Raw genomic sequence first — 14,477 nt, 5'->3', positions numbered from 1 at the left:
GTCATTTGATCATGATTTCTGTTTTGAATAACTTTATTTTTCCAGAAGGAACTTGTTACTTTTCAAGCTAACATGACTTAGCAAACAATTAGATAAAAAAGAAAAAAAAGGTTTAATTAGTTCCACAAGTCAATAACAGGTGTTAGAATATGATTTTGAATTGTACAGTTCTTTTTGAAAAGGAGACAAATGTGTCCCTGAGGCCCCAGCAACAGGTAAAGGATGTCACACCAATCTACACCTCAACCATCTGGTTGTCACTAGTTACCACAGCCAAAGTCAAATGGCTGTACCGTAAAAACTAATTGAAAACAAACATTTGCTTTTTGGTCTTAAGGTTAGGCATAAGGTTAAAGTCAGATTTTAATAAGTTAAATTGTAGAAATAGGCGATAATTAGCCATAAATTACTTTGTGGATGTGGTAACTAGTGACAACCCAACCACATCTTACCCCTAAAGTGGCATCGGTTCCAATACTGGTATTTGTGATTTTATTGTGTCTGACTTTTGTAACAACTGAAGGCGATTCGAAGCTTAATAAAATATTTTAATTGTATTGTCTTTTAATACGAAGATATAAAAGACAAACAAAACATTTACATAATGGCTTGCAAGCCCTGCCCATGCTACCTTAAGCATTGTTATAATAAGGAATGCCACCATCAAGACCTGATCCACCATTTGCTTAAAACCCAGTCTGGACCCTAACCCAGGTTTCACCATCTGGCTCAGTTCCTCAGAAACAACCTGTACTTCACCTCTGTCTCGCAATATGAAAAAGCTTGAGGAAAACTATCTGCGCAGTGATGTTCTACACTTATAAATTAAAACAACTCGATTCAAATCTGTAGAGTAATTTGTTGGATAGATTGGCTTTGTTGAAGATGAAATTCTGCTAGACATAATTAGATGTTGCTTAAAATGCATCAATCATACAACTATGGTCATATTCAGGGACACCGCTACGGTTTGGGGTTCTTTGACAGAAAGTGCCATCAAACAATGCGGGTTACCTATAATTGTTTCAGAACTCACCTATCGGTATAACATCCGCAAGCTAGAAATATATGGAAATGAGTACTGCAGTAAAGTGGAAGACAAGATCCCATACGTTTCCTCAGTCAATACCATCTCATTACTAGATTAGGTATACTACTACATCTTCCACAAAATGGCTTACTCATACAGTACTGAGTGTCTATGCAAGTCTGAATTCAGGATGATCACAAAATGTCAATATGCTTATGCTATAGTCAAATGCATGTATTACCAATACCATTTGAGAGATTCTAGGAATTTACAACAGACTTTGTTCTATAAAATCCTGAAAGTAGACAAACACCATAAACAACACAAATTAAAACGGGGACTATTGCTGGGGTGAGGAATCTAATGACCAGGAACGAAAATATTAAAAGTTTGTAAGTCTCAGCAACCGTTGTAACCAAAAGATTAACAATGTTTACTACAATTTGAACTGTACCTGTGGAAAAAGCTCATCTGAAGCAGTAATTACTGATGTATCGTTTAAACTACCTGTAGAGAGGACATTCATCTAGGGCCTATGCAATAATAAAGGCTAATTTGAGTGTAATATCTTTGAACTGGGAAGAGGCAGAATGTGTTATTGGTTAGAACTCAGTTTACTCAGATGGAAAGGGACATGTCTTACGATGGCAGTGCCTTGAGCCTGGATCATTCAGTTTGCCACGTATTCATTCACAAAAAAGGTTCCAGCTTCGTAAGTGTTCTGCTACCCCTCACTGGGAACTTGTGTACAGTACAAAGCCATATATAAATGGCTCTGGTACAGCACTCTTGATTGCCACATATGTACAATTTAATACAAACTGCCTTTCAAATAAAACAAAGTTGTGACGCAATCAATTATCAATAAATACTATACTTTAGACAAATACAATTTAAGTCAAAAGGATGTCGACACTCACAAATTGATACCATTCCACATCTGGAGATACATCCCTCCTTAAGTCCCCCACACTGTAAAAAACAACAAAAAAACAGTAAATAATGACAAATAGTCTTAAATAATGTATTTTCTTACTGGGACTTCCTGTGTAGACCAGGTCAAATAGCCAAACTGTAGGCTCCAGCCTCCACCAATCTAAACTCAAAACAAAAAAAGGCACCCAAATCTGACCTTGCAACAAGAGATAGACACAAATCTGCTTTGGCACAATTGCCTCAACATGGGTTTTACCAGTTTTGTGTGGATACTAAAATGTGACATTCTTTAGTCAAGTGCCTTGTTCAATAAAAATAAAAAAAATCAACAAATTTAAGATACTGAAAGAAAAATAAATCTGGTTGAAAACACTGAAGCTCTCATGATTTAGGGGGAAGAAGGTTGAATGCAGTAGTGTTTAGTCTCAGACTATCCAACTCTTAAACTGACAAATGGGCAGGTGAAAATAATCCATGCTGTATTAGTTTCCTTGATCAATATGAACAACACTGGCAACACAGAACATTGGGCAGAATCTGAAAAGATTATGTTCCAAAACCTCAAATGATAACTGCTGGTCTCTGCTTACCCGCCACTATGACAATTGCTTGTCATACTGTGTAGCTATTCAGACACCAACTGAAATCGTATATTTCAATGCAGTGGGGAGTACTTACAAGAACTTCTCAAAGATACAGCATCCCTGGGTCATATTCAGCACAAAACAAAAAACACTCAAACGGAGTGAAACAGGGAAGTACTCTTTCCATTACAAACCATTAAAAAAAAACATGTTACTATTGTGCCCTAATGAACATGACCCTGCTTCCCATAACCTATTCCCTATTTGGGCCGTACAAGTTGTATAAAATGTTTAATGGGTTTCTTTATTTTTTTAAGTGATGCGAGTGAAAAAAAAAATAGTAGACCCTCTTGTCAAAATACTATAGCAACCATAGTTCAGGTGCTACTCTCTCTGGTCAAGCAAGTTTGCTATGTACGACTGAGGTAGGTTGTCATCATCTAAGGACAAAATTAAATGGGGGAAGTATCAAACAAATCATTTTTAGGGATTTTCTGACTTAAACAATTTGAAATACTGTTAGAGCCCATTTTCTTTGTCTTCATTGTCTGAATGAATTAAACAGAAAGTTGGGGTGTTCAATTTCATCATATTCCAGAAAAATCTAGTCTGTGGCTCGAGGCACAAATTCTTCATATAGGTTATCTTGACCTCTTACTACTGAACAACGATGATGCTCCATATCTCCCATTGCCTGTGATCACAAAAAGTGGAGAAACACCAAATGCTTGTGGCTTTGAGAGCCTTAAATTCAAGTCAAATACAAAGTACAAGGAGATGGAGGGGGAATAGTTTGAGAGGAGGTTACCATCTTAAATTGTCTCTAAGGAGGGAGGATACAGAATGCTGGGAGGGGTGAGCCACAAGTGTTAGGGAGCTGTTGTTTCCAGTGGTGTATAGATGAAGCCTAACCACTCCAGAGGTTGACAGTGCATGTATGAGAGTGTGTCTGTGTGTGGATAAACGCCAGAGAAGTGGGGGCAGGCAGGCGGGCAGGGGATGCAGTAGGGACTAATGATTTCCTGTCCTCCAATCAAGCCCAAGCCTCTCTCTCAGTTTGTGGGGTCAGTCCGCCAGTCAGTAGGCAGTGACCAGGTCCTTGTCATAGTCGTATCGGCCCCTCTTGGGGGCGGGGCTGTCCTGGCTGTCCTCAGTGTCGTCGCTGTCTCCTCTAGCCCCTCCCCCCTCCTCCTCCTCCTCCTCCTCAGAGTCCAGAGTCAGATCTACCACCACTCCTCCGCCCGTTCCCCCCACCGTGGACCCTGTTCCTGACTTCCCTGTCTGGCTGGTGCTGCTGTGGGCTGGGGAGTGGCCGTTCGCCTCAGGAACACCTGGGGGGGGAGGGGGCAAGTGAACACTATTATAAACCAATGCTATAAAAAAAATATAGAAAATAAATGACCTACAAAGCAAAGCGTCTAAATTACAGAGCACTATGAAAGTATTCAGAAACCCTTGACTTTTTCTTAAAGGTTACACTCTTAATCTAAAATTGTTTCCCCCCCATCAATCTACACACAATATCCCATAATGACGAAGCAAAAACAGGTTCAGAAATTGAAATATCAAAAATAAAAACAGAAATATCCTTTAGGTGCCTTTTGGCAACGTCCAAGCAGGCTGTCATGTGCCTCTGAGGCGTGACTGCCGTCTGGCCACTACCATAAAGGCCTGATTGGTAGAGTGCTGCAGAGATGGGACTCTAGTAACAGTCTTGGTGGTTGTAAACTTCTTCCATCTAAGAATGATGGAGACAACTGTGTTCTTGGACCTTGAATACTGCAGAATTGTTTTGGTAGCCTTCCCCAGATCTGTGCCTCAACACAATCCTGTCTAGGCGCGCTACAGACAATTCCTTCAACCTCATTGCTTGGTTTTTGCTCGGACATGTACTGTCAACTGTGGGACCTTATATAGACAGGTGTGCCTTTCCAAATGTCCAATCAATTGAATTTACTACAGGTGGACAACAATCAAGTTGTAGAAACATCAAGGATGATCAATGGAAACAGAATGGACATGAGCTCAAGTTTGAGTCTCATAGCAAAGGGTCTGAATGCTTATGTAAATAGGGTATTTTTTTATTTCTTATACATTTGCACTTTGTCATTATAGGGTATTGTGTGTAGTTTGCTGAAGATTATGTTTATTTAATCAATTTTATAATAAGGCTGTAACAAAATGTGGAAAAAGGTCAAGGGGTCTGAATACTTTCCAAAAGCACTAAGTATCAAAATCAGTCTGCAAGAGCTAAAATGAAAATATTTGACATTAGGGCTGGGCGGAATACCATATTTGACTATATACACCGGTATTGATGCACGGGCCAGTTTGGGTTTTTACTTTACCTCCTATAACGGTATTTCAATGTTTGGTTTGTTAAATGTGATACGCCACCAGTTATAGTTTACTCCATTTGCTACTCGAGTCATTTCTCACCCTACTCCTGCTGCACGTACACACCAAGCCCTTCCCAGCCACTCAAGGAGCCACGTTTTTGCTCGACCACAGTCACGAGCACTTGCTGCATGGTCAGATGTTGGTGACAATGATACGGCGTTACACTTTGCTTCTTAAAATATAAATCCACAAGCGTTCTATAATTACAAACTGATAATGTGTCGTACTGTCTGCAAATAGCTAGTTTGTCTTTCCTTTTTGTCTTTTCAGTGTCAGAGCAAACGTTGCTAACTAAAACAAACGGATAGCTGTGCTGGTGTAGGCCTAGATCAGCATGTTTGTGCAACGGTATCTAGCTACATGAAGTAAGAGAAACCATGTAAAGTAACATCTAAATTAGGGTCTCCTGGGAAACACTGAGCCTAACTTGGTTACTTCCCTGTCAAAATAATACCTCCCTGGCTTTATCATTTTTCATTTCATTCGTTGTCATTTCAAACACTGTATTCAAAGTACTGCCCACTATAACATTAGAAGAATTATTCTATGGCCATGATTCCAACAGTTCACTCAAGTGCTTTGATCTAAATTGCAAAGTCAAATCGCAATATTAGGGCTTGATTTTTTGCCAATATCATGCAGCCCTACGTGGCACAGTGTGGAAATTATAACAAATGAGTGCAGGCAATGTAGAAATTGGTGTATATGCAGACATTGTTGGCGGTTGAAGTTAAATTGAACACTATAAAACAAATCAGAATGGAGAAAGACCCATTGATATGTACGTCTTGCCCCCCTAGGGTCATGGACTACTCAAATAATATTATCATTCAAAAACAAAATGCAGACATCACGATATTTGTATTAAAAAAAAGTTCTGATATTTTGCCCATACCACCCAGCCCCATTTGACATGCACTTACATATATCCACTACAGGATAGTCAGGAGTGTTGCTCCGTTCCCTCTCCCTCTCCTTCTCATCTCGAATAGGTCTCCATGAACCGTCAGTCAGATATTCAATCTCCTCAATATCCTCATGGGTCTCCTTTAAGATCTCAGATGCCAGCCTGGACACACAGAGACAAAGAGTCAGTCAAATAAGTACATATATCAGGACACACAAGTAGGGATTGGATGTGTCCCACAACACACAACTCTTAAATATACATTTCAAGGAAGTTTGTGGAAATAATCTATATATAGTTTCTATACACGGGGCTGACTGTTCATGCCCCATATATTGAGCACTATTTTTGTGGCGAGAAATGTTTATAATAGTTTAAATTGAAAAAAACAGATTGAGGAGTCAAATATATTTTTTAAATCTGATAAATCCGATGCCATGGTATGGGACATCAAATCTGTTCCTAACCATCTTGAATTTGATGCAGTACAGTTGTCAAACCTCTCAACTGTAAGTGGTACTGATAAATTTTGCGATTTATACTAGTCATTTTTAGCCATGCAAATTTTTGATTGGCGGCAGACAAACATTCATTCTTTTTTCTTTTGAGTAAATGCCTCTTCTAGGTTTGTGGCAGAGCTGTGATGAGTTGCTTATACTTTTGTATTGAGTATACATCTCCATACCTGAGGCGTACAGCAACTCCCCGGCCCACAGCAGCACCAGCCAGAAGGGGAAGTCGGCAGGGTCCACGGCATGGGGGACGGGGAGGATTGTGTGTAAATGATGCATGTCTATGGCGTATGTATTATGTAGGAATGTGAGCTGAGCCATAAGGGAGCCTAGGCATTTACCACCCTACTACCAGATTAAGGAGGGAGTGGGGTGGCAATGTAGCATATGTTTTTGTCCTCCCACTTTGGGTTTAGAATTTTTGCAGTTTGTGTTTTAGCTACTAATGTATCAATACTTATCATTTCCAAAAATGAGCAATGACCTAGCCAATGAAGACATGGCACAACTTTGGATTTCACCCCCCAATCTCAAATGGTTTTTACAGAAAACTTCTCTTCTCTTGCTTCAGGCATTTGCAATGCCGCTTGCAAAAGTGATTGCGGTCTTCAATATGAAATCATCAACTTGACTCTGTATATATAAAAATGACCATATAAACAGATTCTCTTTAAACTATCAAACCTATTGCTGAACCTGAACCATCAAAATAAAATCTATTGTAAGCCCTGTTTAGCACCTATAGCCAGATGAGTTGTGTTTCCAGTATCTTACCGGAATAATTGCAAAACACACTTTCAACAGCAGATAGATAAAATTAACCTAGCAAATTACAGGTTGTTACTCAACTAATAAAGCTTAACATCACGCAAGACATTTTAGCATTTGAATGCTGAAAGTACCGCGCAGATGTGCTCGATCAGGAACAGGCTGCCTACCGCAAGTTGGTCAGTGCGCAAAGCTGGGCACAGTGCACAGTTTGACTAGGCCTGGGGTTGTTCGGCATGCAAAATGACTGTCTACACAGTTGAATGGAGTTTGACACTGAATGAGAGGACGCATCTGTCACAAAATAAGTATTTTCAGAAAGTAGAAATAATGTGATATGAGCAAATCATTTTTTGTGAACCGGCGATTCATAACGTTTGAATAGATTTATCTGATTAAAAAAAATATAAAAAATGTTCTAACTCTCTAAATATAAATTCCCCCGTTTAGGTGACCGGCATGGTTCTGGTACCAGTATCGTTGTGACACCGTAGATCGAAATGGCTTTCATTGAGCGGTAGCTCTGATTCTCACGGACACAGGAGTAAATCTCATCCGCCTATGTGAAGTACGATGTCAAATCTAACACCACTTGAAGCTAGGATGACCCTCTCACCATTTAATTTGCTCTTCTGACTGTCCAACTCCTTGCTGAACCCTACGTCACATCGTAGCACAGCAGGAGAGTGGTTTCGTACCTCTAGCACATTCGATTTATAGCCAACTTTATCAAAATGTAAAATTAGATTGATTTTAAACAAAAACACTGTCATAGACGGACAAGATCAATGAGATGAAAGGAGAGTTCCTAAGGAGTTCAGGAACTCAAGCTAGAGCTATGTGTGACGTTCACAGCGATAGGGCCAGACATTTTGATTAAGGGAGACTTCTAGAAAATTAGCACCTTCTAACACTAAACATACATACAGTGGGGCAAAAAAGTATTTAGTCAGCCACCAATTGTGCAAGTTCTCCTACTTAAAAATATGAGAGAGGCCTGTAATTTTCATCATAGATACACTTCAACTATGACAGGCAAAATGAGGGGGAAAAAATCCAGAAAAATCACATTGTAGGATTTTTAATTTATTTATTTGCAAATTATGATGGAAAATAAGTATTTGGTCACCTACAAACAAGCAAGATTTCTTGCTCTCGCAGACCTGTAACTTCTTCTTTAAGAGGCTCATCTGTTCTCCACTCGTTATCTGTATTAATGGCACCTGTTTGAACTTATCAGTATAAAAAGACACCTGTCCACAACCTCAAACAGTCACACTCCAAACTCCACTATGGCCAAGACCAAAGAGCTGTCAAAAGACACCAGAAACAAAATTGTAGACCTGCACCAGGCTGGGAAGACTGAATCTTCAATAGGTAAGCAGCTTGGTTTGAAGAAATCAACTGTGGGAGCAATTATTAGGAAATGCAAGACATACAAGACCACTGATAATCTCCCTCGATCTGGGGCTCCACGCAAGATCTCACCCAGTGGGGTCAAAATGATCACAAGAACGGTGAGCAAAAATCCCAGAACCACACGGGAGGACCTAGTGAATGACCTGCAGAGAGCTGGGACCAAAGTAACAAAGCCTACCATCAGCAAGGGCATTGAAGATGAAACATGGCTGGGTCTTTCAGCATGACAATGATCCAAACACACCGCCCGGGCAACGAAGGAGTGGCTTCGTAAGAAGCCTTTCAATGTCCTGGAGTGGCCTAGCCAGTCTCCAGATCTCAACCCCATAGAAAATCTTTGGAGGGAGTTGAAAGTCTGTGTTGCCCAGCAACAGCCCCAAAACATCACCACTCTAGAGGAGATCTGCATGGAGGAATGGGCCACAATACCAGCAACAGTGTGTGAAAACCTTGTGAAGACTTACAGAAAACATTTGAACTCTGTCATTGCCAACAAAGGGTATATAACAAAGTATTGAGATAAACTTTTGTTATTGACCAAATACTTATTTTCCACCATAATTTGCAAATAAATTCATTAAAAATCCTACAATGTGATTTTCTGGATTTTTCTTCTTCTAATTTTGTCTGTCATAGTTGAAGTGTACCTATGATTAAAATTACAGGCCTCTCATCTTTTTAAGTGGGAGAACTTCATGTCTTACGATGACAGAGAAACGCAACAGAGAGGAAGAGGCGGAGCGAGAGGTTTTACTCTCGCCAAAATCTTCCCAAAATAAGCCCAATGTGTTTCTATTAGCTTTATTTTGGACCTAAACTTGGTCGCCTGCCTTCCTGCCTCTGGGACAATGACTCCCCATTGCTTGAGGGGAGAATTTATTTATTTTAATTTGCATTTCATATTTTCTTTTTACCTTTATTTAACTAGGCAAGCAGGTTAAGAACAAATTCTTATTTTCAATGACGGCCTAGGAACAGTGGGTTAACTGCCTGTTCAGGGGCAGAATGACAGATTTGTACCTTATCAGCACGGGGATTTGAACTTGCAACCTTCCGGTTACTAGTCCAACACTCTAATCACTAGGCTACCCTGCCGCCCCTTAGCAGGGATTCAACTAAAAGTATTAAATTACATTTGCCCAAGTTTATCATAATACATGAACAGAATGCATTGCACTCAAAAAGTATTTGACCCCTTGACTTCCACATTTGTTACAGCCTCGTTCTAAAATGGATACCCCATAATGACAAAGCAAAAAACTGTTTTTAGAAATGTTTCAATATCACATTTACATAAGTATTCAGACCCTTTATTCAGTACTTTGTTGAAGCACCTTTGGAAGCGATTACAGCCTTGAGCCTTCTTGGGTATGACACTACAAGCTTGGCACACCTGTATTTGGGGAATTTCTCGCACTTCTTTGAAGATCCTCTCAAGAGCTGTCAGGTTGGATGGTGAGCGTTGCTGCACAGCTATTTTCAGGTCTCTCCATAGATGTTGGATAGGGTTCAAGTCCGGGTTCTGGCTGGGCCACTCAAGGACATTCCGAGACTTGTCCCAAAGCCACTTCTGCACTGTCTCAGCTGTGTGCCTAGGGTCGTTGTCCTGTTGGACGGTGAACCTTCCCCCCAGTCTGAGATTCTGAGCACATTGGAGTAGGTTCATTGAGGATCTTGCTGTACTTTGTGCCGTTCATCTTTCCCTCAAATCCTGACTGGTCTCGCAGTCCCTGCCACTGACACATCCCCACAGCATGATGCTGCCACCACCATGCTTCACTGTAGGAATGGTGCCAGGCTTCCTCCAGACGTGACGCTCGGCTTTCAGGCCAAAGAGTTCAATCTTGGTTTCTCATGGTCTGATCAAATCATATGTCACATGCTCCGATCAAATTGTATGTCACATGCTCCAAATACAAAGGGTGTAGACCTTACCGTGAAATGCTTACTTACAAGCCCTTAACCAACAATGCAGTTTTTGTACATGTAGGTTGGGGTAAAGTGATAAACACTGAGTAGCAGCAGTGTAAAAACAATGCAAATAGTTCAGTGGCCATTTGATTAATTGTGGCTTATGGCTTGGGGGTAGAAGCTGTTAAGGATCGCTTGCCGTGCAGTAGCAGAGTGAACAGTCTATGACTTGGGTGACTCGAGTCTGACAATTTTTTGGCCTTCCTCTGACACCGCCTAGTATATAGGTCCTGGATTGCAGGAAGCTTGGCCCCAGTGATGTACTGGGCTGTTTGCATTACCCCCTGTAGCGCCTTAGGGTCAAATGCCAAGCAGTTGCCATATACCATGGAGTGATGCAACCGGTCAGGATACTCTCGATGGTGTAGCTGTAGAACTTTGAGGATCTGGGGAGGTGTTGCTATGCCCTCTTCACAAATGTCTTGGTGTGTTTGGACCATGATAGCTTGTTGGTGATGTGGACATCAAGGAACTTGAAGCTCTCAACCCGCTCCACTACAGCCCCCAGTGACTGAGGGGGTATACTCCTCTATGCCATTAGATGAATCCCAGAACATATTACATTTTGTGCTAGCACAACAGTCATGTAGCGTAGAAGCCGCGTCATCTGACGACTTCCGTATTGAGCGAGTCACTGCTACTTATTGCTTGTAAGCAGGAATCAGGACGACAGATGTGTGGTCAGATTTGCCAAATGGAGGGTGAGGGAGAGCTTTGTATGCATCTCGGTGTGTGGAGTAAAGGTGGCCTAGAGTTTCTCTCCCCCCTCTGGTTCCACATGACATGCTAGTAGAAATTCGGTTAAACAGATATAAAATGTGCCTACATTACAGTTTCCAGCCACTCGGAGCACCACTTCTGGATTAGCATTTTCTTGTTTGCTTATGGCCTTACACAGCCCATTGAGTGCAGTCTTAGTGCCAGCATTGCTTTGTGGTGGTAAACAGACGGCTAAGAATAATATAATGTCTTGGTAGATAGTCTGGTCCACAGCTTATCATGAGGTACTCTACTTCAGGCAAGCAATACCTCGAGAATTCTTTATTAGTTGACATTGCACACCAGTGGTTATTGACAAACAGACATCCCTAACCCTGGTCTTACCAGACTTAGCTGTTCTGTCCTGCCGATGCACGGAAAACCCAGCCAACTGTATAATATCGGTGTCGTCGTTCAGCCACGACTCCGTGAAACATAAGATTACAGTTATTGTCCAGTTGGTAGGATAATCTCTAACAAAGATCATCCAGTTTATTTTCCAGTGATTGCATGTTGGCCAATAGAACAAATGGTAACAAATTCTCTCAAGGCACCCCGATCTCCTCCCCCTGCATTTGTCTTTTCTTGACGCAAATTACAGATTTGGGCCTGGTCTTGAGGAAGCAGTATATTCTTCAAATCAGCTGCATCAGACTAATTAAAGAAATAAATAATTTGCCAAGTTCGAGGTGAGTAATTGTTGTTCCGATATCCAGAAGCTCTTTTCGGTCATAAGAGATGGTAGAAGCAACATTACATACAAAATAAGTTACAATGCGAAAAAAACTAAATAGCATAGTCGGTTAGGAGCCCGTAAAACTGCAGCCATCACCTCCGGCGCCATTATCTGAGTGAGCCGTAGCCATTATCTGATAGTCCTTTAGTTGCCTTTTGGCAAACTAAGCGGGCTGCCATGTGTATTTTACTGAGGAGTGGCTTCCTTCTGGCCACTCTACCATAAAGGCCTGATTAGTGGAGTGCTGCAGAGATGGTTGTCCTTCTTGAAGGTTCTATCTCCACAGAGGAACTCTGGAGCTTTGTTTGAGTGACCATCAGGTTCTTGGTCATCACCCTGACCAAGGCCCTTCTCCCACAATTGCTCAGTTGGGCCGGGCGACTCCAATCAAGTCATAGAAACATCAAGGATGATCAATGGAAACAGGATGCACCGGAGTTCAATTTCGAGTCTCATAGCAAAGGGTCTGAATGCTTACAGTACCAGTCAAAAGTTGACACACCCACTCATTCAAGGGTTTTTCTTTATTTTTACTATGGTCTACATTGTAGAATAGTGAAGACAAACTACAAAAACAAACATGGAATCATGTAGTAACCAAAAAAAGTGTTTAACAAAACAAAATTGACAGCTTTGTACACCCTTGGCCTTCTCTCAACCAGCTTCAACTGGAATGCTTTTCCAACAGTCTTGAAGGAGTTCCCACATATGCAGAGTACTTGATGGCTGCTTTTCCTTCACTCTGCAGTCCAACTCATCCCAAACCATCTCAATTGGGTTGAGGTCAGGTGATTGTGGAGGACAGGGCATCTGATGCAGCACGCCATTACTCTCCTTCCTGGTCAAATAGCCCTTACACAGCCTGTAGGTGTGTTGGGTCATTGTCCTGTTGAAAAACAAATGATAGTCCTACCAGATGGGATGGCGTATTGCTGCAGAATGCTGTGGTAGCCATGCTGGTGCAAGTGTTCCTTGAATTCTAAATCGGACAGTGTCACCAGCAACGCACCTCCACAACTCCATGCTTCACGGTGGGAACCACGCATGCTGAGATCATCCGTTCACCTACTCTACGTCTCAAAGACACGGCGGTTGAACTAAAAAGGTCAGAATTCCACCATCTAATGTCCATTGCTCGTGTTTCTTAGCCCAAGCAAGTCTATTGGTGTCCTTGTCGACCATGAAGGTCTGATTCACGCAGTCTCCTCTGAACAGTTGATGTTGAGATGTGTCTGTTACTAGAACTCTGAAGCATTTATTTGGGCTGCGATTTCTGGAGGCCGGTAACTAAGGAACTTTTCCTCTGCAGCAGAGGTAACTCTGGGTCTTCCTTTTCTTCCTTCCGGCGTCGACTGAGATGGCCGCCTCGCTTCGCGTTCCTAGGAAACTATGCAGTTTTTTGTTTTTTTACGTGTTATTTCTTACATTAGTACCCCAGGTCATCTTAGGTTTCATTACATACAGTCGAGAAGAACTACTGAATATAAGATCAGCGTCAACTCACCATCAGTACGACCAAGAATATGTTTTCCGCGACGCGGATCCTGTGTTCTGCCTTACAAACAGGACAACGGAATGGATCGCATGCAGCGACCCAAGGAAACGACTCCGAAAAAGAGGGAAACGCGGCGGTGTTCTGGTCAGACTCCGGAAAAGGGCACATCGCGCACCACTTCCCAGTATTCTTCTTGCCAATGTCCAGTCTCTCGACAACAAGGTTGATGAAATCCGAGCAAGGGTGGCATTCCAGAGGGACATCAGAGACTGCAACGTTCTCTGCTTTACGGAGACATGGCTTACTGGGAAAACGCTATCCAGGGCGGTGCAGCCAACGGGTTTCTCCACGCATCGCGCCGACAGAAACAAACATCTCTCTGGTAAGAAGAGTGGCGGGGGCGTATGCCTCATGACTAACGGGACATGGTGTGATGAAGAAAACATACAGGAACTCAAATCCTTCTGTTCACCGGATTTAGAATTCCTCACAATCAAATGTAGACCGCATTATCTTCCAAGAGAATTCTCTTCGATTATAATCACAGCCGTATATATCCCCCCCAAGCAGACACATCGATGGCTCTGAACGAACTTTATTTAACTCTTTGCAAACTGGAAAACATTTATCCGGAGGCTGCATTCATTGTAGCTGGGGATTTTAACAAAGCCAATCTGAAAACAAGACTCCCTAAATTTTATCAGCATATCGATTGCGCAACCAGGGGTGGTAAAACCTTGGATCATTGTTACTCTAACTTCCGCGACGCATATAAGGCCCTGCCCCGCCCCCCTTTCAGAAAAGCTGACCACGACTCCATTTTGCTGATCCCTGCCTACAGACAGAAATTAAAACAAGAGGCTCCCACGCTGAGGTCTGTCCAACGCTGGTCAGACCAAGCTGACTCCACACTCCAAGACTGCTTCCATCACGTGGACTGGGACATGTTTCGTATTGCGT

General features: G+C 41.9%; 1 protein-coding gene across 2 annotated transcripts in view; it reads right to left on the bottom strand.

The window, feature by feature from the left end:
* Positions 1 to 15: 15 nt before the first annotated feature.
* The window catches only part of LOC123997081 (E3 SUMO-protein ligase PIAS4-A-like), a 31,476-nt gene continuing 17,014 nt past the window's right edge, over positions 16 to 14,477 (bottom strand). For both annotated transcript variants that reach the window (XM_046301073.1, XM_046301074.1), the window contains exons 10-11: positions 5,874 to 6,019; positions 16 to 3,881 (exon numbers count right to left, since the gene is read on the bottom strand). In XM_046301073.1, the coding sequence (XP_046157029.1) occupies positions 3,628 to 3,881; positions 5,874 to 6,019 (400 nt within the window). In that variant the 3' untranslated portion in view covers positions 16 to 3,627. The remainder of the gene's footprint in view (positions 3,882 to 5,873; positions 6,020 to 14,477) is intronic.

The sequence above is a fragment of the Oncorhynchus gorbuscha genome, linkage group LG15 (assembly GCF_021184085.1).
Source record: "Oncorhynchus gorbuscha isolate QuinsamMale2020 ecotype Even-year linkage group LG15, OgorEven_v1.0, whole genome shotgun sequence".
Lineage (NCBI taxonomy): Eukaryota > Metazoa > Chordata > Actinopteri > Salmoniformes > Salmonidae > Oncorhynchus > Oncorhynchus gorbuscha.
Note: the sequence above shows the minus strand (reverse complement) of the source record. Positions and strands in the feature narration are given on the sequence as shown.